General features: G+C 36.4%; 1 protein-coding gene and 1 non-coding gene across 9 annotated transcripts in view; one reads left to right on the forward strand and one right to left on the reverse strand.

Annotated features, from left to right (window-relative positions):
- TTC21B (tetratricopeptide repeat domain 21B) overlaps positions 1 to 27,674 on the reverse strand; it is a 99,336-nt gene that overhangs the window by 39,954 nt on the left and 31,708 nt on the right. For all 8 annotated transcript variants that reach the window (XR_005020576.1, XR_005020574.1, XR_005020578.1 and 5 more), the window contains 8 exons: positions 26,247 to 26,485; positions 24,074 to 24,146; positions 22,992 to 23,102; positions 21,749 to 21,887; positions 15,644 to 15,750; positions 11,250 to 11,438; positions 6,645 to 6,755; positions 5,599 to 5,680 (listed from right to left, as the gene is read on the reverse strand). Coding sequence is in view for 3 of the 8 variants with exons in the window: in XM_036857623.1 (XP_036713518.1) it covers positions 5,599 to 5,680; positions 6,645 to 6,755; positions 11,250 to 11,438; positions 15,644 to 15,750; positions 21,749 to 21,887; positions 22,992 to 23,102; positions 24,074 to 24,146; positions 26,247 to 26,485 (1,051 nt within the window). In the remaining 5 variants the exon portion in view is untranslated. The remainder of the gene's footprint in view (positions 1 to 5,598; positions 5,681 to 6,644; positions 6,756 to 11,249; positions 11,439 to 15,643; positions 15,751 to 21,748; positions 21,888 to 22,991; positions 23,103 to 24,073; positions 24,147 to 26,246; positions 26,486 to 27,674) is intronic.
- Positions 14,096 to 14,202, forward strand: LOC118898620. Its single transcript, XR_005020764.1, has one exon. It is a non-coding gene; the product is annotated as a U6 spliceosomal RNA (small nuclear RNA).

The following is a 27,674-nucleotide window of genomic DNA, read 5'->3' on the forward strand; positions in this document are numbered from 1 at the left end:
ATGGCGCCTGGTCTCTAAGGCAGCCCAGGCTTCCTTTGTGTACACCCGCGGGTGCAGCTGCACCAGACTCCAGCCTCTTCAGGGTGTTTCCATGCAGCCCACCCCAGTCCTCTCCCCGGGTCTGATCTCCGAAGCCTGAGGTTCCGCACCCAGCCCCCACCAGCACTGGCAGATGCGTGTTTCAGGCCGGGGAGTGCAGAGTGGTGGCACTGACCATCTGTGCAGGTCTCTCTCCATTCTAGCTGCTGCAAACCGGTTGCTGCATTCTTCTCTGAGGCTCTGAAGTGCCCCCTCTGTCCCAGCTGATCTCCCCATCAGGGGACTTCCCTGGGTGCAGGAACCTTTCCTCTTTCATAGCTCCCTCCCAGGGGAGCAGGTCCCATCCCCAATTCCTTTCTCACTTTCTTTTTTTCCTTCCTTGTTTTCTTTTGTCCTACCCGGTTATGTGGAGATTTTCTTGCCCTTTCAGAGGTCTGAGGTCTTCTGCTAGCATGCAGTAGATATTCAGTGAGAATCATTCCACATGTAGAGGTATTTTTGATGTATTCGTGGGAGGAGATGAGCTTCACATCCTACTACTCCACCATCTTGATCGCTCCCCCCCCACCATTTGCCTTTCTTGACCCATAATCTTGGGTTTCAAAATTCTGTTCTCTCTGCCTTCTGGTATCACTAAAAAGAGGAGCGCGATAAGAATATGGTTTCAGAAAGAGTATTCAAATATTGGTCTTATCCTTTATGCGAATTCCAGCACATTACTCAAATTCTCTGAGTCTAGAATCACTTACTTTCTTAAAATAGGATTATAATATTGACCTTCAGAGTGCCATGGAAACCAAATAAAAGCATGAAAGAGCTTTAAAACTATAAATGTCAAAAGTAATATCTATAATGCCAAATATTTTGTTAAGAACTAGGATGACTACCCTATAATAAAGCCACAGAATCTAGAAGCTAAACTGGATTAGACAGGAAGCAAATGTTGAAATTTCTGGCCCCCAACTGTTTGTATGATTCCGCTAATGTGTGTGATATATAATATTACTAATATTATCTAAAGTCAACCTTGGGAGGCCAGTTTCTTGAATAATTATCACCTTACAATATTACTGAAATGCATTCATTATTAGTTGAAGTTATAATTACCACTGATAAGTTAGATTACATTAACTTGTCTTTTGGTTAACCATGAAATCTGACAGAAGGCAAATTTCTGCACTTAAGAAATCTGTCAAAAGCTGAAGTGTGTTATATTCTGAAAAGTTAGTTAATGTTTATTAATGAACAGTGAGAAAATATCAAGAAAAACCATAATGTGATGTGATTAGGTATGAAGTGCTATGGAATTACAATGCACAGAATTCCTAACTTTGCCTGGGGGAGGTAGAAGAGGTTTCACACAGGATCAGACTTTTGAGTCTTGTTAGGCAAACAAAGGCATTCCACGGGCAGGTGGCATGTGCAAAGACAGGGCTGAGAAGAGCATGGAGAGTGCTGGATGCTGAAGTAGAGGAAGAAGGATAAGAAATACAGATGGAAGGGTAATCCTGGGGTGTATTATTATCAAAATAATGCTGTATTTTAGACTTTACCCTGGAAAGTCACCCTAAATTTTAAGCAGAGGGCTAGTTTTCGATTTTTTAGAATTAATATGATAGCTCCTACAATGGCCTGGAACAGCAAGAGACTAGAGGCTGGAAGATCAGCTGGGAAACTGCACTAGTCCGGGTGAGAGGTAACAAAGTTCTTTATTAGAGTGGTGGGCTAGGAGAAGATGGACAGGATGTGATAGTTAGCTATTCAGCAGAGAGAACTGATAGGACTCGCTAAGCAATTAGTGTGAGGGAAGGGGAGAACTCAGGATGATTTGGAGATTCTGAGAGAGAAAAGGTTTGTAATCTGTCAAGAGAGCAGTAATTAGATCTATATGGAGAATTTTCTACTAGCTAGGTTAAGTCAAATTAGACAGTACATTTCTGAAGTAAGCTCAAACACAGCCTTAAAGTATAAGATGTGCTACTGAGGATGACCTATAACACATAACAAAGTAAGTATAGATGCACAGATTTTAGAATAATTCTGAAAAAATTGTCTAGTGGATAAGTTTATAAAATCCTATTAGGAATAAAGCATAGAATGCAAGATTAAAAACAAAATATCACACAGACAATAAAAATTTACTTAAAACTTTGTATTTTTAAACAACTTGGTATTTCACAGTCATTCATTGAGCCATTCAACCAGTAAACAATTACTTTGCACCATCTATGTGCCTGGAAATATACCTGATGCTGGTGGTTGTATGTTGTTTGGTAGTTCTGGAGTACTAGGTCGTTCTACTGAATTTATAAATAAATAATTCACTTTATATTTGTTTTTAAGTAGACAGTCCAAAGCACCACTATTATGTATCTGGAAAAAGTGCTGGGGCCAAGTAACCTGGGTGATACAAAATTCACGTGACAGATGAGGGGCTTCTTCAAATCTTACATGTGACGGCGCTGTTGCCACCAATGGCTTAAACATATTCACAAGGAAAGAGGTCTGTTTTTTTAAAGAAACCAGGTTGGATCACTGACTCAGAGGGAAATGCTGCAGTATGGGAACAGCTTGAGATAGTCAGAATGAAAATATTACGTGTATTACCTTAAACAGTAGTTCAGAGAAGGAAAAAAAGACAAAACAGAGTATAGAAGCCAAGAGAGAAGCCATGGCAGGAAGACAACTTAGGCCTGAAGAAAGTATGAGTAAGGTTTGGGCAAATGAAGTGGGAGGATGGCCCATATTTTAGACTTGGAGTAAGCAGAAAAGGTATGAAGTTAAAGTAATTAAGAGCACTCTTTCAAATAACATCTGAATATGAGCTGGAGCAGACAATGTGAGAAATGACATGACCTGAGGAAGTCCAAAGGTGGGAGACAATCTTAAAAGATGATAAAAATAATAAGAAATTAAAAGTGTTGACCTCACCATAAGAACAAGATTTTTCCCTTTTAATCTTTGCCCTAACTAGGAATTAGGAATGTTTTATTTGTAAGCAGAAGGGATTGTTCTATAAATTCAAACCTTCAGCAAGTGACAGCATAAGTAAATGGAACAAGTCGAGTGTATCTGGTTCTCTGAGCTGCCCTCCTTGAGGCATGCCCACCTCTGTGTGCACGCTGCCCCACCCAGGCAGCTCTGACTGCCCATGGCATCATCCTGAGACAAGGCATACGGGTTGGAAGAACTGAACGACAGCTCAAGGACTTCCTCTGAGATCGCAAACTCTTCTCAGCCAGTACTTAGACACATAAGTAACATACATTCCCTTCCCTTCCCCCTTTCCCCCACCTCCCTTCTTTCCTCTTCTCCTCCCACTCTTCTATTCATCCAATATTTATACTCAGCCAGATTTAGAACAGTAAATCTGTAAAACTGTTCTAAATCTTCATAGCAGTGAAGACACAGCTCCTGGCCACTTGATGCTTATGATCTATTATTTACAATTTTTGTTTTGCTCTGTTTTACAAATGCAATATAAAACAAAGAACCAAGACCAGGATAAGAGGATGGAGGGCAATGAGGTGTTATTGACATAGGATGGCTGGGGAAGGGCATCCTCAGGAAGAGGCAGCATGAGAGCAAAGTTCTGAGTGGAATAAAGCAGAACATACTCCAAGGAGAGGGAACAGCAGCTGGAGAGTCTCAAGGAACTAACCTGCCTGGGCTGTTGGTTACCTAATATCTACTATCCCTTCCTTCTTCACTATCAGAGTTCCGATTTTATTCTACATGGCGCTGTGTTCAGCTAGAAGATGACATTTCCCACTCTGTTTTGCAGCTACAGAGGTGCTTCTAGAAAGGGCGTTTTTTTTTAAAGAAAAAAAAGATGACTCACTGAGGAGGTATGCCCTTTGGCCCACCTCCACCTTGGCCATCCAGGAACATCAATGCCTAGAGCTGCAGCGGTCATCTTGGATGTAATACTTAAAATGCAAGTTTGGCTAATGATGGTAGAAGAAAAAGACAGAAGGACTCAGACTTCCTGATGATACCGTGGTACCTCTGGGCCATTCCCGGCACAATCTACTTTTAAATTTCTTTAACATAAGAGAAAAATAAAAGCCATAATTATTTAGGCCACTAGAGTATGGGGGGGGAGGGTATCTGCTACTTTCTGCTGAAAGCATTTCTAAACTATTTGGAGGCAAGGAGTAGAAACAGAGGTGAGTTATGAGAATACTGCAGTAATCTGTGTGAGAAATGAGCAGGGTGGCAGCAGTAGAGGTGGTAAAGGTGATGGGATTCTAGACATATTTTGCAGGTAGAGCTAACAGGAACTTGCTGACAGACTGGATGTGGTATATGAGAAAAAAGATGAGACAAAGGTAACTAGAAGGTTTGGGACTGGAGTAAATGGATAAATGGTAATGCCATTTACTGAAATGAGAAAAAGAGAAGGAGTAGATCTGGAGGGAAAGAAAAGATCCAGTGTTGTATTTTGGACATGTTAAGCTGGAGAGCCTCCTAGGCAGCTGAGTGGCAATGCAAATAGGCAGTGGTGTAGATGAGTCGGGACTGGACACAGGACGTAAAGCCGGGGGCCTGGATGAAGTCACCTAGAGCGGTGAAGGTATTAAAGGGGAAAATGTTTGAGAACTGATGTCTAGAACATTCTGACATTTAAAGGTCATAAAGAGAAGACAGATCTAACAAAGGAGGGTGAAACAGAGCGGTCAGCTGGGAAAACACCAGGTAAGCCCAGCATCCCAGAAGACAAGGCAAGGACGTCTTTCATGAAGCGGGGGGTAAGCCGTGCTAAGTACAATGTCAGGCCCAGAAAGCAGAGAACTGAGAATCAGACCTGGGTCTGGCAGCACGGAGGGCACTGGCCACCCTGCAGAAGCAGCCTCCCTGGAGTGCAGGAGTGGAGGAGACAGTGAAGACAGCAGACAGAAATCCTTCAGCGGAAATCTGCTACAGTGGAAAATGGAGCTGTAATTGGAAGGGGAGAGTAACTGGAGACTTAAGAGCTGGGTTTTATTTACTAATGTCTTTAAAGCGGGCAGGTGTCACAGCATATTTATGTGTTGACTGGGAAGAAAATGATGGTACAGGAGAGACAGAACAGCAGAAGTAAAGCCCTTCAGGAGGGGAGGGGAGGCGTCCAGTGCCCACAGGGAACAGCTGCTGCAGGTGGGGTGGCAGACCTGGGGAGGACAATGGCTGGGGAGCAGGCAGCCTTGGAGACAGGAAGAGGGAGACGTTCTCTTCCAGGTGCTCATGTTTTCTCGGTGAGGTAGGAGGCAAGGTTTCTAGCTGAGGACAAGGAAAGGGGAAAGGGTGTCAGAGGTTTGAGGAGAGGAGAAAGTGTAAAAGGTGGATGGAGTGAGTGAATTCATTAGAGAAGTACAGTAGGACTGCCAGGCAGAATCTGAGGGCCCATCTGGGGTCTCTGGTCATAATCTAAAGTGAGACCAGTCACTTTAATGACCAGTCATTTTCCTTATAACCATTTCAGCTGCTCAAGGGCAGGTGTGGAATAAGCAGCATAACAGCCAAAAAGAAGAGAAAGGGAGTTGACTGCATTAGAAGGTATAATCAGTGGATATTTACCTGGTTTTCGTTCTAAAAGCTGTTGTAAATGAAACACGGCTTGTTCGTAGTCCTGTTTTCTGAACATGAGATCTGCCATCATCTATAAAGGTAAAAGTTGGTTCTAAAAATAGTGCCATATATTTTACAAAGCACAGTATTCCTATCAAGATTGATTGCTATGAAAACACATATGAGAAACATGAGGAGGGCAAAGTTTTATAAAACGGAGCCATTTAAAATTCAAGTACACCTTAAGCAGATTAGCACTGAGATCAGTATAACAGAAGATAATCAAGGATGTGAAACATTTCTCTGTTTGCAAAAACTGTATTTTTAGCATAAAATATGTTTCAAGTAGTTATTCTAAAAACAGAAACTTGAAGGGAACTGCACACTCTCTGTGTCTCACTTGGCTAAAATAACGAGAAGATTTTAGAAAAAAAAAACCCAGAACATTCTGAAACCTTAAGTATTTCAAAGGAATTTAAAATGAGCAAGACCTACTGAGATTTTCTTATTATGTGTTTTAAAAGGGAGAGGTCTTATATTTCTTTTTAGTTATAGTGACTCATTTGTAAAATTATTAAATGAACCTCACAAACTGTCATCTATGTAGCTGTTTGAAAAGCTACCAAAAACCTCAACCCAGGTAAAAATGAGAAAGAAAAGCAAAACTCTATTTAATAAACACACACTTTAAAATGATACATGAAGACTTTTTTCTGTAACTCAGAAAGTGCCACTGAGACTGTTAACAATTAGTCTTTAGCAAATTAGAACTTTACCACATGAACTCCTCCTGACCAAGCATAAAGAAAAATTAACTAGGCCCAAGAGGGCAAGCAAAAGCCTGACCTAGGTTCACCATTCTTATAAAATAAAGAGAGTCTTGGTGTTTATTGGAAAAATATACTAGTAATGTTAAAAGTGTTATTTCTTCCAAAAGCCAACATGAGCCAGGCATCTCATCTACTATTAGTTTTATCAGGTAAAATTTAAAACTGCTCCATGGAATAAATATAAAACACAACTGCCTTTACAGCAGTGAGGTGTCCTGGACTAACCATGGTGGCAGCTTCATTGTCCTGGTCGCTCTGGAGAAGCAGAGCACAGTGCCGCAGGCAGGCGTCAGGGTCATCTTGTGCCAGGTATAATCGTGCCAGCTCCAGCATTATCTACAGAGAAGAAGGGCAAGATTAGTCAGAAACTGTTTGGAATAAAAAGTGAAATAGGAAAATGTCTAGGCACAGATGAAACTTTATTTGACCGAAAGTTATTGCAATAAAAATGCCAAGCATGATAAGCAGGAAAACTATAGGTTTGCTCATCTCTAGTTTCTCTTATACTGGAAAAAAAAAATGGAAAAACAGGCTGTGCCTCACCTGGAAAGTAGAGAGACACAAAGCATTGTGAAAAGAACACTGGTCTTAAATTAGGAGCTACGATTCTAGTCCAAGCTTCTCCATGATGGGGCCGTTTACCTCTCCAAACCTGTTTCCTCATTTGTAAAATAAAAAGCTTGAAGCAGATATGCTCCAGATTTACAACTATGATTCCAGTTACTTTAGTCACCACTGAACAAGGTACCTGTTTGGTTATGACTTAATAAAGATTATCTTTGCCTTACATCTGAAAGAGTTGTATTATTTCAAAATGTCCAATCTTAAACTTTAAATTCTAGAACATGGCTGTCTTGTGTTCTACGTCACTTATTTGAATATTTAGCCATTTACTAGACTATTGTTTTAAAATGTTGATCATCTATCAAGACCTGAGAGTAATAACATTTTAGTTTATAAAACTGGCCGTGACAACCAGTGGATCACTGAAGAAATCAAAGAGGAAATCAAAAAATACCTAGAGACAAATGACAATGAAAACATGACGATCCAAAACATATGGGACGCAGAAAAAGCAGTTCTAAGAGAAGTTTACAGAAATACAATCCTACCTCAGGAAACAAGACAACTCTCAAATCAACAACCTAACCTTACACCTAAAGCAACTAGAGAAAGAAGAACAAAGAAAACCCAAAATTAGTAGAAGGAAAGAAGTCATAAAGATCAGAGCAGAAATAAATGAAATAGAGACTAAAATAACAATAGAAAAGATCAATGAAACTAAAAGCTAGTTCTCTGAAAAGATAAACAAAATTGATAAACCTTTAGCCAGACTCATCAAGAAAAAAAGGGAGAGGGCAAAAATCAATAAAATTAGAAATGAAAAAAGGAGAAGTTACAATGGACACCACAGAAATACAAAGGATCATAAGAGACACTACAAGCAACTATATGCCAACAAAATGGACAACCTGGAAGAAATGACAAATTCTTAGAAAGATACAATCTCCCAATACTGAATCAGGAAGAAATTGCAAATATGAACAGACCAATCACAAGTACTCAAATTGGGATAAAAAAACTTCCAACAAACAAAAGTGCAACACCTGTGAAGATGGCTTCACAGGTAAATTCTACCAAACATTTAGAGAAGAGTTAATACCTATCCTTCCGAAAGTATTCCAAAATACTGCAGAGGAAGGAACACTCCCAACTCATTTTATGAGGCCACCATCATCCTGATACCAAAACCAGACAGAGATACCAGAAGAAAAGAAAACTACAGGCCAATATTACTGATGAACACAGACGCAAAAACACTCAACAAAATACTAGCAAACCAAATCCAACAATACATTAAAAGGATCATACACCATGATCAAGTGGGATTTATCCCAGGGATGCAAGGATTCTTCAGTATCTGCCAATCAATCAGTGTGATATACCATATCAACAAACTGAATAAAAACCATATCATCATCTCAATAGATGCAGAAAAAGCTCTTGACAAAATTCAACACCGATTTATGATAAAAACTCTCCAGAAAGTAGGAATAGAGGGAACATACCTCAACATAATATAGGCCATATATGGCAGGCCTACAGCTAACATCATACTCAACGGTGAAAAGCTGAAAGAAAGCATTTCCTCTAAGATCAGGAACAAGACAAGGATGTCCCCTCTTGCCACTCTTATTCAACATAGTTTTGGAAGTCCTAGCCACGGCAATCAGAGAAGAAAAAGAAATAAAAGGAATCCAAACTGGCAAAGAAGGAGTAAAACTGTCACTGTTTCCAGATGACATGATGATACTACACATAGAAAATCCTTAAGATGCTACCAGAAAACTACTAGAGTCCATCAATGAAATCAGTAAAGTTGCAGGATACAAAATTTAACACACAGAAATCTCTTGCATTCCTACACACTAACAACGAAAGACCAGAAAGAGAAATTAAAGAAACAATCCCATTCACCATCAGATCAAAAAGAATAAAATACCTAGAAATAAACCTACCTAAGGAGGCAAAAGACCTGTAATTCTGAAAACTATAAGACACCAGTGAAAGAAATCAATGGTGACACAAACAGATGGAAAGATATAACATGTTCTTGGATTGGAAGAATTAATATTGTCCCAATGACTATACTCCCCAAGGCAATCGACAGATTCACTGCAATCCCTAGCAGATTACCAATGGCATTTTTCACAGACCTAGAACAAAAAATTTTAAATTTGTACAAAGACACAAAAGACCCCGAATAGCCAAAGCAATCTTCAGAAAGAAAAATGGAGCTGGAGCAATCAGGTTCCCTGACTTCAGACTATTCTACAAAGCTACAGTCATCAAAACAGTATGTTACTGGCACAAAAACAGAAATATAGATCAATGGAACAGGACAGAATGCCCAGAAATAAACCCACGTCCCTATGGTCAATTAATCTACAACAAAGGAGTCAAGATTATGCAATGGAGAAAAGACAGTCTCTTCAATAAACTGTGCTGGGAAAACTGGACAGCTACATGTAAATGAATGAAATTACAACATTCTCTAACACCATACACAAAAATAAACTCAAAATGGATCAAAGACCTACATGTAAGTCCAGACACTATAAAACTCTTAGAGGAAAACATAGGCAGAACACTCTCTGACATAGATTGCAGCAATATCTTTTTGGATCCACCTCCTAGAGTAATGGAAAAAAAAAACCAAAAACAGATGGGACCGAATTAGACTTAAAAGCATCTGCACAGCAAAGGAAACCATAAATAAAAAGACAACCCACAGAATGGGAGAAAATATTTGCAAACAATGCGACTGACAAGGAATTAACCTCCAAAATTTGCAAACAGCTCACGCAGCTCAACGTTAAAAAATCAAACAACCGGACCAAAAAATGGGCAAAAGATCTAAACAGACATTTCTCCAAAGAAAACATACAGACGGCCAAAAAGCACATGAGAAGATGCTCAACGTCACTAATCATTAGAGAAACGCAAATCAAAACCGCAACGAGCTATCACCTCAAACTGGTCAGAATGGCCATCATCAAAAAGTCTACAAACAGAAACAAATGTTGGAAAGGGTGTGGAGGAAAGGGAACCCTCCTACACTGTTTGTGGGAATGTAAATTGGTACAACCACTATGGAGAACAGTATGGAGTTTCCTTAGAAAAAAACTACAAATAGAACTATTGTATGATCCAGCAATCACATTCCTGGGTGTATATCCAGAGAAAACTGTAATTCGAAATGATACATGCATCTCACTGTTCACTGCAGCACTGTTTACAATAGCCAAGTGGAAGCAACCTAAATGTCCATTGACAGAGGAATGGATAAAGAAGATGTGGTACATATACACAATGGAGTATTACTCAGCTATTAAAATAATGAAATAATCCCATTTGCAGCAGCATGGATGGACCTAGAGATTATCATACTAAGTGAAGTAAGTCAGAAAGAGAAAAACAAATATCATATGATATCACTCACATGTGGACTCTAATTTTTAAAAAATGATACAAATGAACTTATTTACAAAACAGAAATAGACTCACAGATATTGAAAACAAACTTATGGTTACCAAAGGGGAAACGTGGGGGAGAGAGATAAGTCAGGAGTTTGGGATTAACATACACACACTACGATATATAAGATAGGTAACCAACAAGGACCTACTGTATAGCACAGGGAACTCTACTCAACATTCTGTGATAACCTATATGAGAAAAGAATCTGATAAAGAATGAATATATGTATATGTATAACTGAATCACTTTGCTGTACACCTGAAACTAATACAATATTGTAAATCAACTATATACTCCAATATAATTAAAATAAAATTAAAAAAAAATTAAACTGGCCATGTATATAAGATTTCTACACTAATATTATCTTTACATTTATTCTCACGCTGTGCCATTTGAAGTTAAGAGATTGAATCTAGTCGCTTTTGTATATCCAGCACCAATCAGCAATTAAAATACAACAGCTGTTTAGTAAACTGAATTGAATCCTCTAGATTCAGATATTTGAAATTGAGAATTGTTTTAAAGTAATTATCAAAACACAGATGAATGTAAAAAGAGCTTACAGATTTACTTTATATCACTTCATAATAATTTTAGACTAACATTATTAATTTAAGGCATCATGTATTTTGAAGTATTTCTGAAACCAATATTAACATTTTAACTTGCATTTTTATTACATTTCTTTTCAAATCTTTATAAATAAGCTGTTAAGAAGTTTACATTTGGGGAAATTAGATGACATCTGGAATATAAGGTGCTTAAAATTTGATAAAAGTACTGACCTTATTATCTGTTTCACAATGAACAAGAGCCTCTCTATAAAACTTAATTGCTTTTTCATAGTCTCGCTGAGCAACAGAATGTTTTGCAATCTCTGCACAAATTTCAGCTGCTAAATGTTTCTGTGCAGGAACTGCATCTGGCTGTTCCATCTGAACACGTTTTAGTACCCGAGCTTGTAACTCTCGAGCCTAGAAAAATATACGGATAAAAAGGAATTTTAAAAAGAAGTGAACAAGAAATTAAACAATTCTCAGTAACTCACATGTAGCATAATTTTACAGATTTATTTAAGCATTAATGGCCCTCAACCTAACAAAGCCTGATCCAAAGAAAATGTCTTAACTGAGGTTTTAAAAATGTACTTGTTTGCAAATAAGCCAGCACGCACTTATCTTCGCAACTAAAATGCTATAAAAGTACTGAATCTTTTCCCACTGTTACAAGAATATGCACAGGAAACTCACTAAGGAGGAAATGCAACCATAAAACAAATATTTAGAAAAGATGTCTACATGCTGTAATTAAAAAAATGAAAATTGTAAATGTTTATTAAATTAATAAAATAGTATCTAAAAGTTATTGAATCAAATATTGGCATGTTTCAGGGAGTAAGTACATCCACATATTGTCAATGGCATATAAATCAGTCCAGTCTTTCTGGGGAGCACCCTCGTGAAACATACTAACTCCCTAAAATTAACAGGCTATTGAACTTAGCTGTTTCATTCTTGGGAAGGTATTAAGGACACCACTTAGAAGGAAAAAAGGACACATGTTATTTGTTATTAAAAAAAAAAAATGACCTGTTGTAAAAACAAAATAACAACAACAAAACAAAAACAAATCTGGAAGCAACCCAAATGTCTGATGATAAGGAAATGCCTAACCAACTGATGGTGTATATACCTGGTCCCACACTATGCATAGACACTCCTAAGGAGGTAGGGGCCTTCCTCAGACTAAGAATGTAGAGTAATTTGCTAAATTGGAAGAGTATCAGCCTTCCCACCCACAAGTCTGGTTTCTGAAACATCGAGACCTTCCTTTAACAAGTGACAGAGAACTCCTAGGTGTTAGGCCTTTACAATAAACTTTAGCTTTGAGCTAATCACTCACTCATGCATTCATGCATTCATTTAATGAACAATAAATGCCCACCATCTGCCACACATTACGCTACACACTACGAGCCCTTCTGGGGACTCCTGTCAAAACGTTGGTTGACAACTGGTATTTGATGAAGATGGTCTAAAGCTGATTATGTTTTGGAACCACAGGTCATAATATTTTAGGGCATCATGATAAGCATTCTTTTGGAAATGAAAGAGAAAGGATTAAAAAATACTGTATATATAGCATGTGGTAAAGGTTAATACTGTTTCATGAAATTTTAATTTTGGTTATATTAATGTGTGTTTATAAGTATAGAGGTATGCGCACGTTTGTGTATTTGATGTTTTATATTATGCATGTACCAGTGTGCACGGTTTTGCTTATGTGCGCACACACACACTCACAAAGAACTCTGAAACAACTGGTCTAAATAGGGACAGTACCCTTTTATACCTGTTGTGCCAGCTTAATTTTTAATTCTTCTTTCTTTCTCAAAAGTATTCTGGCTTGAATGATAAATTATATGGTTGCACTAGGTTAAAAGATATGCACTTCTTTCTCTAGACAGTGTGTGTTTTATCTCTGCATCAACTAAATCTCTAAATGTCAAATAGGTGGACCTCATGAGCTTAACTTCCTAGCGAAAAACCTTTGTAAGTTAGGTGTTGTGATACCTTGCAATTTTCTTAAAGGTAAATAATTGGGGGGGGGGGTGGATCTTGAGCAAAAGTGTTTTTCATTTTTTATTAAAGATATCATAAAACAATGCTCAATTTCTCTAAGTATATATAATAATCATTAAAAAACATTTTCACACAGAATAAAATTTTCTGAAGAATTGATACCATTCCCTATACTTTTCCTTGGTTTTATCAGAAATAAATTTAATGATCTTTTACAATAACCATATTAACCCTGATCTGTCAACACCATTACTTTTCCCTCCCCCTTCCTTTATTATAATATTCTTCTAAATTCCATCAAACCCTTGGGTAGAAGAAAGTATATATGTAAACATCTTATTTCAAAGAATTCTTAATTTTCCCTTTTTATTTCAACAGCCTTATTGTATATCTTACCGAAGACCTCATCAAAGCAAAATATACCAATAAAATCAGAATATCACATTACTTTTTATATGATGAAGATGGAGCTATACTGGAAAAATCCGTACAAATGAATGTTAAGTGAAGGAAGCAAAAACAAGTATAATTTGTACATATTAATTAAAACTATATAAAGTTATAACGTCCTAAAATTGTTAGTGTTTTATGGCACATAGGTTTTTTATTTCTAGTTTAGATTTTATTTTCACAGAAAAGATAATGCATATACTAAAAAGTGATTTTTCCTTTAACTGTTCCTGCAATTAAACAATTAAAATAATCTATGATTTCCTTTCAGCCATTCAACAAAAATTTCGAGCTCCTATCATGGTGAACATATTTGAAGATGGATCCCATGATTTTCACCTCTACTGTTCAATAAGAGGATGGGGATCAGTTAGGAGGAGTCTGGGCTAAAAGATAATAATGGATAGGGCTAAAAGCTGACAGAGAGGGATGAAGAAATGTGGAGTTATTTCGGAAGTCTGAAACATATTTCATATTTCATATGTTTAGCAACTATGCAAAAATATTATGATGGAACTCCCAAGTTCCATAATGTGGAGAATTAAGCTCAATAAATGGTTGCTGAATAAATGAATTTAAAATATCAAAAACTTTGATTAGTGCTCGCTTCGGCAGCACATATACTAAAATTGGAACGATACAGAGAAGATTAGCATGGCCCCTGCGCAAGGATGACACGCAAATTCGTGAAGTGTTCCATATTTAAAAAAAAAAAAAAAAAAAACAACTTTGATTACACTTATAAGTTTCTATTTGAATTGTACTGTAATTCTATATTCAAATTCAAATTGTTTGTATTGTACCTCAAAAAGATTTACTTTTTCAGAGATCAGAATGCAAAGAATATTATAGTTGGAAAGAACGTTATAGCTCTTCAAATTTTATGAAAGGTGAAAAATTCCTGTGCTATATAACATATAGACTTAAAATGAATTTGATTTTGGTTTGTTGGCATTGTCTAACCACAGTTTGTCCTTTTTTTTTAGTGTTATTCAATGTGTCTGCTCATAGAACACAGAAGCTCATGCAACCAGTCACTGAGACTAATGATATTCATAATAGAATGAAATATGCCAAATTCACTTCTAAAATGTTTTGAAAGCCTAAATTTATGAAAATTACACTTTCCTTTTAGCTAATGGTAGCTAACCTCAGGTTAGGTGCCATTCCTTTATCATGTAATTCAGAAAACAGGGATAAAACATACCAACAATTAAGGGTAAGATATTACATTGTTGAAGATTACATATCTTAATGAAATCATAAGCTTACATGGGGGTCACAGAAATCTAACAGTGTGAGCTCAATTCATTCACAACTTGAACAAAAAAATATTATTGGACATTGCCTGAAAAACACACACACACATTTTGTGTGATGAAATCTAGATACTGAATCTATTAATAAATCTTCTGTCAAAGAAACCTCAAGGTCTCAAAGGTGCTAATACTGAATTGTTCCAAACATTAAAGAAATAGTATGTCTTAGAGACCAATCTTTCTAATGAACATATACGCACAAACCTTGAACAAAATATTAGGAACTATCTTTAAATTCCAGCAATGTCTTTTAAAAAATCACAACAGTGACATTTATTTCGGTACTATAAGGATGGTTTAACTTTCAAAAATCAATCAATAAACAGAAAAAAAAAATTGGAGAAAAGTCACATGACCATTTTGATAGATGCAGAGAGTGCATTACACAAAATTGTTAGCAAATTAGAAATTGAAAAATCATCAAAACACATTAGCCACTTAGGAATACATCTAAGGAAATGTGTACAAAACCTCTACATTGAAAATCACAAAACATTAAAGGAAATTAAAGAAGATATAAATAAGTGGAAGAAAAAAATGAGTTCAACTCCTGCCTATGACACTAGTCATGTGACTTCACACAAGTTATTAAACCAAGCTCCCTCAGCTATAAAACAGGATTAAAAATATCAACGTTTCCTAATTGTTATAATATTTAGCAACAATATATTTAAACAGTACAATCCACTGGCATTCAATCATTATTTCTATTTGACTTATTTTCTATGACAGTTGGGCCAAAAGATTGTCTTCCTTTTACGTGTGGCATATTTCTTTCTGAGACCATCACCCACCCTTAACCCCTCACAAACAAAGGCATTTGTTTACCTGTTGTAATGAAGTAACTGCATCACCAGGTCTGTCCACTTTACTATAAACTTTTGCTAGAAGAACTTGAGAACGTCCATCCTCCATGAGAGCTGACAGTTCATTTACTATGAAAGAATAAAATATAATGGGAAAAAATAATAATTCATTTAAAATAAATCTTTACATTTTTCTACAAGTTTTTATACTTGATCCTGAAAAATACTGAATAAAGTTTAAAAAGGTTCAGTAAGTTAACTGAAGAATGGCCAAATTGGAAAAAAAAAAAAGATTTAGGATAAAAACTGGCTGGAAGAAAAGTTAAAGAACTGGAGGATTTTCTTAGACATACAAGAGATAACACTACAACAACACAGAGAAGAGTTTCAAATTCCATTCTTTTTTTTTAAAAAAGATTTAATTAATTAATTAATTTGTTTGTTTATCTGTCTCTGTTGCTGCGCATGGGCTTTCTCTAGTTGTGGTGAGCAGGGGCTACTCTTTGTTGCAGTGCATGGGTTCCTCATTGTGGTGGCTTCTCTTGTTGAGGAGCACGGACTCTAGGTGTGTGGGCTCTAGAGCACACAGGCCTCAGTAGTTGCGGTGTGTGGGGCTCAGTAGTTGCGACACACGGGCTCTAGGGCACACAGGCTCAGTAGTTGTGGCGCATGGGCTTAGTTGCTCCTCAGAATGTGGGATCTTCCCAGACCAGGGATCGAACCTGTGTACCCGGCATTGGCAGGTGGATTCTTAACCACTGCACCACTAGGAAAGTCCTCAATTTCCATTCTTAAGTGTATAAGCACTTCTGTTTATTGAAGTCATTTAAAAACAAGATAGGGTAGTTGGTACATGCAATTAAGAAGATAACTGCTATTTATTTTTAAATAACAGAACTTAATAAAGTATACATATATATACATACATATATACATAATAAACACTGACTTTGATGCCAACCTGTCTGGTTTCAAATCTAGGCTTTATCACTTTCTAGTTAACAAGGTACTAGTTGAACAAGGTAATTATCCATTCCGTGCCTCCCTTTCATCTGTAAAATTGGGGAAATAATAGTACCTATCTCATAAGATTGTTGTAAAATTTTAAAAGTTAGTAAATTATTAAATAAGCTAATATATGCAAAGCAATTAAAGTCTTGTACATGGCAAGTGCTATTTAAATATTTGGTATTATTATTTTGTAATCTAAGAGTAATAAAAGAACCCTAGATAATTAACAAAAAGATGTTTCTTCTACCATTTATCGACAGCATGGCCTGAGCCATATTCTGTTTGAAGTGGTGTACATACATCATTATTTATTTAAAATCTCAACCTGAGAAGCAGGTTTTGTTATTGCTATTTTACAGGTAAGAAAAGCTCTAAGGTGGTACAAGGAACAGGGAAGCCGTGACCATGGTGAGAGCAGGTTGGAAGGAGAGGTCAGAGGAGCAACAGCATGCACGTGTGAAGGCCATGTAAGCCACTGTAAGACTGGTTAACTCAGAGAAAGTGGGAGACAAGGGGGAGCTTGAGCAGGTGTGATCGAGCTTTGGTTGTTTAAAAGGTCCAATAGTGCTGCTGGGTTGGGAAAGACTGTGTCCGGCTGTAGGGTTGAGGATTGGGTAACAGGGAGACCAGTGTAGGCTACTGCTTTAATCCACCTAAGAGACGATGTAGCTAGGACAGGGTGACAGCAGTGGAAATAATGAGACACAGGAGAATTCTGAATGTATCTAGAAGGCAGAACCAAGAGGATTTCCTATGCACAAGCACAAGGGTGAAGGCAAGGATTTTGGTTCTTCAAAACTACAAAGAAGGATGAAGTTATTGAGATAGAGAAGGCTGCACATAAACAGATGGGGGAGGCAGATAAGGAATTCACTTTCAAACATGCTAAGTTTAAGATGTTTCTTAGAACCCTGGGGCTACTATATCAGCTAGGTGAACCTGAATAACTCAAGAAAACTGAGTATTAGATGCTAATTTTAAAATGTAGATAATTTTATTTGCCTCAAAAACTAATGTGAGCATTAATAACATATAATGAAATGCACATGAAGGCATCTAAGTACACCATTGGATGTGCTCAGCAAATTATTAAATGAAAGTATTTATACTGCATAAATGTAATATACTTATGCCCATATAAGTAAAACATACTACTTGAATCTCTCCTCCTCTACAACCTTTTAAAAAATGCATATCCACATTTAGGCCATCTGTAGTGTTTCAAGCAAGGTCTGACAAGACTCGTGCAAGTATTTTTATGGAATTAATAAATGCATTCAAATTAGGAGAATTTAAGCATCAACTTCAAAGCTAAATTAAAAGACCATTTTAGACATTAGAAAATTTAGAGTTGGCTTGCCTTATCTATGTATCCAAACATATTTTAAAAGCACAGAAAACATGGTATTGGCAAAAATAAAAATGGGGAGGGGAGGAGAAGGAAGGAACTCAAAACAAAAATTGCCAGAATCAGAGTGATATGTATAAAAAAGTTTATTATATGATAAAGGTGGCATTTCAATAAATGACACTGAGATATAATTGGCTATCCATTTGGGAAACTATATAGTAAAAATTGTATGTGAATTAAAGTGCTCCATTATAAAAATTAAAATTCTCCATTATACAAATTAAAATTACAAAAACCCCAGAAAAATATAAGAAAACTTTTTTTTTTTTTTTTTTTTTTTTAAATTTTATTTATTTATTTATTTTTGGCTGTGTTGGGTCTTCGTTTCTGTGCGAGGGCTTTCTCTACTTGTGGCAAGCGGGGGCCACTCTTCATCGCGGTGCGCGGGCCTCTCACTATCGCGGCCTCTCTTGTTGCGGAGCACAGGCTCCAGACGCACAGGCTCAGCAGTTGTGGCTCACGGGCCTAGTTGCTCCGCGGCATGTGGGATCTTCCCAGACCAGGGCTCGAACCCGTGTCCGCTGCATTGGCAGGCAGACTCTCAACCACTGCGCCACCAGGGAAGCCCAAGAAAACTTTTTTTAATGTTAGGATAAGGGAAGCTTTTTCTGAGCATGACAAGAAATTCAAAAGTCAAAAAGAGAAAAGACTGGTAGGTATTATATATGATAATTAAATATTCTACTTGACCAATGAAATGATAAAGTAATTTGATAAAGAAAGGACAGCCTGGGAGAAAATATCTGCAACATGAATAACAGGTAAAAGATTAATGAATAACAGGTAAAGGATTAAGACAAAGGATATGAATGAAAAGTTCCTAGTGAAAATACAATCTATAGATATAATACCTAACCTTACCAATCATTAAAGAAATGTAAATTAAAAGTTTGTTTTCTCTATAATTAATACTACATAATGTTGGGACATTTTTACCCTTAAGAAAAAACAATGGAGCAAGATTCAATTCTAGGAAGTACATAGTGCTATATAAACAAGGATTCTATCTCAGTAATGTTTTCTTCTATCTAAATGTCTATCGATAGGGGACTCATCAAATAAATTATGATATTGACATACAGTAAAATACACTATCTATGTTAAAAAATTTAAAAGCGCTATATTTGCCAAAATGAAGAGAGGCTATTAAATGAAAAATGCATACTGCAGACCTACAGGTATAATATGACTCCCTTTTGGTAGAAAAAAGTGTTATGTAACAGTGTGTGAGAGATAGGGGCAGGGAGATTGATCAGGATGTGGTTTTCTCTGGAGAGTGGGAGAGGGACACAACTTTCATTCACTTCTGTAATCTTCAAATTTTTGCAATGAACAAGCACTAGATTTTATTAAAAAGTACAGATCTTTAAAAAGTAAATTTGTATGAACTTGTCAGAAGGCAATTTGATAGTATCCAATTACATTTTAAGTGCACATACCCTTTAACGTAACATCTTGCTCTTAAGAAATATAAGCAAGTGTATACCAAAGAATGAGATACAAGGATATTCATTTTAACATGGTTTATAACATCAAAAGACTGGAAGACAAACTAATTGGGGAAAAGTTAAATAGCTTACAGAGTTATAAACTATTGTTGAGTCCATTAGATAGAATAATATGGGTGTACTGACATCAAACTATATCTGCAACATACTGTATGTGAAAAAAATTGCTGAATAGGAAGAATGATGCATTTTGAAAAGAACAATATGCATATTACACTTAGACAGTTACATAAATATGTATAAAATATACACTAAAACACAAAAATGGTTACCTCTAGGGAGGTCTGAGAACAGGGCAAGTAGAATGCACAGGAGAAACTGGAGACTTGTACATTATACTCTTTAATAATGCTGAATTTTTTTAAAAAAACAACTTTTAAAAAGGATTATAAAAATGTTTACTTGTTTAAACACCAGTTGTAGTTACAATTTATAGGAAACTTCCAACAAAGCTACAGTAACCAAAACACTATGGTAGTGGCACAAAAACAGAAATATAGATCAATGGAACAGGATAGAAAGCCCAGAAACAAACCCACACACCCCTGGTCAATTAATCTATGATAAAGGAGGCAAGGATATACAATGGAGAAAAGACAGTCTCTTCAACAAGTGGTGCTGGGAAAACTAGACAGCTACATGAAAAAGAATGAAATTAGAACATTCTCTAACACCATACACAAAAACAAACTCAAAATGGATTAAAGACCTAAACCTAAGACTGGATACTATAAAACTCTTAGAGGAAAACATAGGCAGAACACTCTATGACATAAATTGCAGCAACATCCATTGCTGGATTTTTTCAATCCACCTCATAGAGTAATGAAAATAAAAACAAAAATAAACAAATGGGACCTAATTAAACTTAAAAGCTTTTGCAAAGCAAAGGAAACCATAAACAAAATGAAAAGACAACCCACTTCAGAATGCGAGAAAATATTTGCAAATGAAGTGACTGACAAGGGATTCATCACCAAAATATACAAACAGCTGATGAACCTCAATATCAAAAACATAAACAACCCAATCAAAAAATGGGCAGAAGATCTAAACAGACATTTCTCCAAAGAAGACATACAGATGGCCAAAAAAGCACATGAAAAAAGATGCTCAACATCGCTAATAATGAGAGAAATGCAAATCAAAACTACAATGAGGTATCACCTCACACTCGTCAGAAGGGCCATCATTAAAAAATCTACAAACAATAAATGCTGGAGAGGACATGGAGAAAAGGGAACCCTCCTACATTGCTGGTGGTAACGTGAATTGGTACAGCCACTATGGAGAACAGTATAGAGGTCCCTTAAAAAAGTAAAAATAGAGCTACCATATGATCCAGCAATCCCACTCCTGGGCATATATCCAGAGGAAACCATAATTCAAAAAGATACATGTACCCCAACGTTCACTGCAGCACTATTTACAATAGCCAGGACATGGAAGCAGCCTAAGTGTTCATCGACAGAGGAGTGGATAAAGAAGATGTGGTACGTATGTACAATGGAAGATTACTCAGCCATTAAAAAGAATGAAATAATGCCATTTGCAGCAACATGGATGGACCTAGAGATTATCATATAAAGTGAAGTAAATCAGAGAAAGACAAATATCATAATATTACTTACATATGGAATCTAAAAAAATGATACAAATGACTTATTTACAAAACAGAAACAGACTCACAGTCTGAAAACAAACTTATGGTTATGAAAGGGGAAAGGTGGGAGGGAGGGATAAATTAGGAGTTTGGGATCGACAAATACACACTACTATATATAAAATAGATAATCAACAAGGACCTATTGTATAGCACAGGGAACACCACTCAGTAATCTGTAATAACCCATATGGGAAAAGAATGTATACATATATATATGTATAACTGAATCACTTTGCTGTACACCTGAAACTAATATAACATTGTAAATCAACTATACTCTAATACAAAATAAAAATTAAATAAAAAAAAAAACTACAGGAAACTTCCTTTATCTCACTTTGGAAAGTAGTTTTCTATAACACAAACTGTTTCACAAATCTGTTTTAAGATTTTTAAAATATTTTAGTAGAGTGACATTCTGACAAATGAAAGAACCAACCTCACATACACTAAAAATACAAATACTAACATAAAAATAAAAAGAATCAGATATATTAGGTATACTTTTTCAAATAAGAAAGATTTTCATACCAGGTTCATGAGCTAGTGCATGTTGAAGAACTTTTTCTGCTTTGTCATACCATTTCAATTTTAATAAGAGCTCAGCCAAGTCATAGAAAAGATAATTTTGTTGTCCATTTTTCAGAGCAGCTTCATAGTAAGTGATTGCCTAAACAAAATCCATTTCAGTTAGGGAAAAAAAAGGCAATGAGAATGGCATTCAAGCATAGATCCTGCACACATTACGACTTAAAGCAACTGGAAGTAACCTAAAAGCAGCTTATGCATGGACTTGCACTATTGATTAAGTGTGCCATTTTTCTTACAGAATCCCATATTACACAAGACAACTAGCATTTCTTACAAGTAACTAAAGCAAAGTACTTTGTTAAAATTTTTTCCAGTTTTATTCCAAAAGTTAGTGAATGCAAATACTTTGCTAGCTGTTGGATATACGTTCAACAGTTACCAGGAATAGGGCAAGAATATAACTAAAGGAAAATCTACTATCCTTACTACAAAATGAACAAAAATGAAAAACAAAAAAAACAAAAAAAACCCTCAAAGCACATGGCTTACCAAAACTGGTTCAACAGAAAGGACATCTATCATGCTTTGTCATATGATACAAGAGACGTAACAACAGTTAAGTTTATCATGATTTATTTCATGGCAGAATTTTGCTGTAAGGTGAAACCCGAAGTGAACTTTAGGGTCCAAAACGTCTTTGGCAAAATGCAGCAGGGAAGAATCTGAGACACTGAGAAAGTCTTTTAACACAAATTCCAGTTTGTAAAGACAAATTTGGAGTTTCCAACCGTTAAGATACAGACAGTGCTTGCTGAAGATCTTTCACAGAGCAGGGTTTGCAGATTTGTTAAAACAGACACATTTCGGGCTTCCCTGGTGGCGCAGTGGTTGAGAATCTGCCTGTTAATGCAGGGGACACGGGTTCGAGCCCTGGTCTGGGAAGATCCCACATGCCACGGAGCAGCTGGGCCCGTGAGCCACAACTACTGAGCCTGCGCGTCTGGAGCCTGTGCCCCGCAACGGGAGGGGCCGCGATAGTGAAAGGCCCGCGCACCGCGATGAAGAGCGGTCCCCGCACCGCGATGAAGAGTGGCCCCCACTTGCCTCAACTAGAGAAAGCCCTCGCATGAACCGAAGACCCAACACAGCCAAAAATAAAATAAAATAAATAAATAAAGTAGCTATAAAAAAGAAAAGTGCTTTAAAAAAAAAACAGACACATTTCAAAAGATGAAGTACTTACCTCTGAGTAGCTGTGAGCTTTGACAAGCGCTTTCCCAATTTTGCTTGCCAGTGCTCCGTCCTTTGGGTTCTGATTTAACGCTTGCTCATATGCTACTATGGCTTCGTCAGGCTAATGTTGGCAGATAAAAAAGGAAGCAATAAACTAACAGCTTAGCTGGCTCCCGTTAAATGGCAACACTTCTATAATTAAGGCCTACATTTGGAATACTTACTGATAAAGCACATACTAAGTCCAGAAACCGTAACACTTTCAGAGAGGTGATAATCACTAGTGCAGGTGTAACTCACTAGTATGATCCCACCCATGTTACTTAGGTCCATGTCCTCATAAATAGTCATATGAGAACTAAGAGACAGCTTCTTGACAGCTTTTCATCTGGCAGTCATTATAAAAGCCAGAACCAGAGGTCAGAGGATTGCTTCCCTTTGAAGAAAACACCACCTTAGCCAGTGGCTCTTTCCATCCTTTTGTTTAAAGGTGACTCACCTTACTTCTGGTATCATCTCTATTTCAAATGATAGTGCTGAATAACTGGATCTCAATTTGAAAAATAACTGTAACTTTTTAATTGTAATGGTTGTCTCCCTTTTTATTGTGATGACTGGATATTTGACTATTAAGTAAACGTTATTAAAATGAGGGGAGGGGATTTGGATGAAGGTGGTTAAAAGGTACAAGCTTCCAGTTACAAGATAAGTAAGTATTAGGGCTGTAATGTACAACATGAAAATTAACACTGCCGTACGTTATACGTGAAAGCTGCTGAAAGTAAATCCTGAGAGTTCTCATTACAAGGGAAAAATATTTTTTTCTATTTCTTTAATTTTGAGCTATATAAGATGATGGATATTCACTGAACTTACTGTGATAATCATTGCATGATGTATTTAAGTTAAATCAAAAACTATAGTTATGCTATACCTTAAACTTACACAGTGCTGCATGTCAACTGTATCTCAATAAAACTGGAAGAAAAAAACCCAAATTCCTTTCAATAGAATGTTACACTAATCACAAAGAAGAATTTTTGTTTTTTGTTTTGTTCTTAAATCTAAGTTCAGTAGTATCAGAAACTTTACCTCTTGAATATTCATGTATGCATCACCAAGGAGAATAAAAGAACGAGGGCTGGGCATCCTTTCGGCAATTTCTCTGGAAATCAGACGAACTCTACTTAGTATATTGAATACAAATTTCTTCTTCTAAACTAATTAAATAAAAGATAAGCTTATTTTTTCAATGAACTAATAGCCTTCAGAGTGCCTTCTTCATATCCAGCAGTGTAATATTGTTTAAAAACCCCAGCCATACCCACACTCAGATTGTTTATGCTAAGTCAACAATTTTTTTCATTAAATTTTTCTATTTCCTGAAATGCAGGTAAAAGTATACAGAGAGATAGTAAACATATAAGCTCTCATTATCCAGAAATATATGATGTGGGAATGAAGTTCCAAAATACGACAAACACTTATCATCCTCCTATGCATCTTGAGCTCTGATACTCATGGCATAAGTCATATACAACGAGTTACCTTAAAAAATATAGGGCTTCCCTGGTGGCGCAGCGGTTGAGAATCTGCCTGCCAACGCAGGGGACACAGGTTCGAGCCCTGGTCTGGGAAGATCCCACATGCCGCGGAGCAACTAGGCCTGTGAGCCACAATTACTGAGCCTGCGCGTCTGGAGCGTGTGCTCCGCAACAAGAGAGGCCGCGACTGTGAGAGGCCTGCGCACTGCGATGAAGAGTGGCCCCCGCTTGCCGCAACTAGAGAAAGCCCTCGCACAGAAACGAAGACCCAACACAGCCAAAGATAAATATAAATAAATAAAAATTAAAAAAAAAAAAATATATAAAATATTCTACTTCAACATTTGCTGCTTATTTTTTACCTGCAAAATGTAAACTGCTAAAGGTCAAAATACCAAGGTTGCTCAAATGATGTGATGCTAAGTCTTTAATGTATAATATCTCACTTAATTGGTCCAAAAACTCAGAAAAGAAATTACAATTATATAGATAATGCTGAGTTTACTATAGCTAATGTGTCAGATCTACTTGAAAAAAAAAACCTATGCTTTTAGCTACTATACTATAGTGCATCCAAACACATCAACCCTATTTTAAAATACTGTCATACATATATACTCTACCAAATGTAAAATAGCTAGCTAGTGGGAAGCAGCCGCATAGCACAGGGAGATCAGCTCGGTGCTTTGTGACCACCTAGAGGGGTGGGATAGGGAGGGTGGGAGGGAGGGGGACGCAAGAGGGGGGTGATATGGGGATATAAGTATATGTATAGCTGATTCACTTTGTTATACAGCAGAAACTAACACAGCAATGTAAAGCAATTATACTCCAATAAAGATGTTAAAAAATAATAATAAAATAAAAAGTGTGAAGAGTGAAAAAAAAATTGTCATATCATTAGAGATGATAGTGCTGATATTTTAGAAACATCATAGAAAATATATCTAGGAAACTCCAGTCCATCCATCTATACAGGGGGCGTTGCTCAGTTTCTTTGAATCACTCAGTACCTACAAAGAATCTGAGCAGCTTTCTGGGCTTTGATATTTACAAAATATAGATGAACCAATATGACTTAATTCATCAGCATTTTACTATTCTCAAGGATAAAAACATTAATTTTCTCTCACATGGAGTGTGTGCTTGTATCTTTATCTTTTTGTTTGGGGAGAAGTGTAAGAGCAACCTGTGTGTGCATGTGTGCACCCATGTCTCATGTGTGTGTGTGTTTCGTGTATCCCAGTAACTCCTAAGGGCATCAGTGTATGACACTTTTTAAACCCCTGCCATTTCTGTAATCCATGCCTTAGTGTGGTATATACTAAGCGATAATTTTCTTCTGCTATAACTATGATACTGAGTGTTAAATGTGACTATATAGCCCCTAAATTGTTACATTACATAATGCTTTTAAGCTATTAGAATACATGTAATTGTAGCTCTTTCAAAGTCCAAAAATAACATCTGATGAGAGAGGAGAGCTGAGAAACTAAAGTAAGCCACAGGTTGAAATAAATCATAATTACCATGATTTACATTTTAGGGAGAGTGAGTAACTTGGTTAGAGTGACTGTGTTTGGTGGTAGTAGAAGGAAGCAAGAACACATTAAGGAAGGGATCTATAAAGTATCTGAAAAGCAGTTAAAAGAAAGAAATTTGGGGATTAATTTTAGGAGATAAATGTTGTCAAAATATAATGGGTTGAAAGAACCATTTACCTGTAACAAGTGATATATAACATCTTCTCTTTTCTGTGCTTCAGATATATATCTGCCATTTTTTCTTTGGTCTCTATGAAATAAGGCTGCTCAGATGTAACATTCTGAAGCATGCTTAAAGCCCGCTCCACATCTCCCTGGGCCAGAGCTAGGTCTGCGTTAGCAATAGTGACACGCAACTCTTCAGATGTCCCGGAAAATTCATGGATGGCATCTTGTAAAACTTTGGCCGCCTCATGCTGTAAAGGTGAAATTAAAGTAACATTCAAAATTTCAACAAATTACACTACAAACTAAGGTTTTCTACTAATACAGAATGAACAATAAATGCTAGTACAGTTATGTTATTTGTGAAATAATGATAGATTTTTTGAAAAATACAAAAATTTAAAACTAAACTCAGAGACCAAATTAAGATGACATTATAAATATTTGTTAGCTGAAAAGTGTTCTCATAACTCGGACAACAGCAGTTGCTACATAAGACTTGTTGCTACTATAATTTAATAAACATTTACTTTGCACCCAGCATTGTAAATATTAACCCATTTAATTCTCACAAAAATCCTAAGGTAGTTACTATAATTACCCCCCACTTTGCAGTAAGTAAAATGAGATTTAGACAGTTAAGAAGTTAACAAATGATAGAACCAGCCTGACTCCAAAGCCTAAATTCTTAGCCATGTTCATTACTGCATCTTCAATGGGATCCAGTCCACAGTCACCCTCTGTACCCGGTGGCTCTACATTACATAGCAGATTACGTTATTCCCTACACTAGGACGTCATTTTTGTTATACCCCAGGTGAATATATTTCCTAATTTCCAAATCTGTACCTCAATGAATCTAAAATGTCATTGATTTTAATTCATCTCAACTTTAGAGATTTTAAAACATTCTGATTTAAGAAACGTTAAAATGTGAAAAGAATAGTGCATTTCAGAATCAACTATCTATAGTAGAATTGGTTCTTCTTCTTAAGTGCATTTTACATTAATTTATTAGTGAACTGGAAATTCTTTGAGGTTCAGCAAGTATCTGGACACAGCCTTCTTAATTTCCACTAAAATATGAAATATGAAATAACTGATTAGCAACAGCTGCAACTTGAAAAATATATATAAATGATGTAAAGTTCTCATTTTCTACAAGGTTCTAATTCTTTTCTCAGAATTACATTTTTGTTTGCCTTCTTTCTACCTATCTATCCATCTACCTATCTATATTATTCTTTAAGTATTTGATTTTATGATCTATCTGTATTTTTTTAAGTATTTGATTTTATGATTGTCCTAGTAGTTTACCAAAGCTGTATTATTTCAGTGGTTCTTTTATTTTCTCAACTATTAGAATTTCAGATTGGTACTTTGATTTTATTCCAGTAGTACATCTGTGTGTGTGTGTGTGTGTGTGTGTGTGTGTGTGTG

This window comes from Balaenoptera musculus, chromosome 7 (assembly GCF_009873245.2).
Source record: "Balaenoptera musculus isolate JJ_BM4_2016_0621 chromosome 7, mBalMus1.pri.v3, whole genome shotgun sequence".
Lineage (NCBI taxonomy): Eukaryota > Metazoa > Chordata > Mammalia > Artiodactyla > Balaenopteridae > Balaenoptera > Balaenoptera musculus.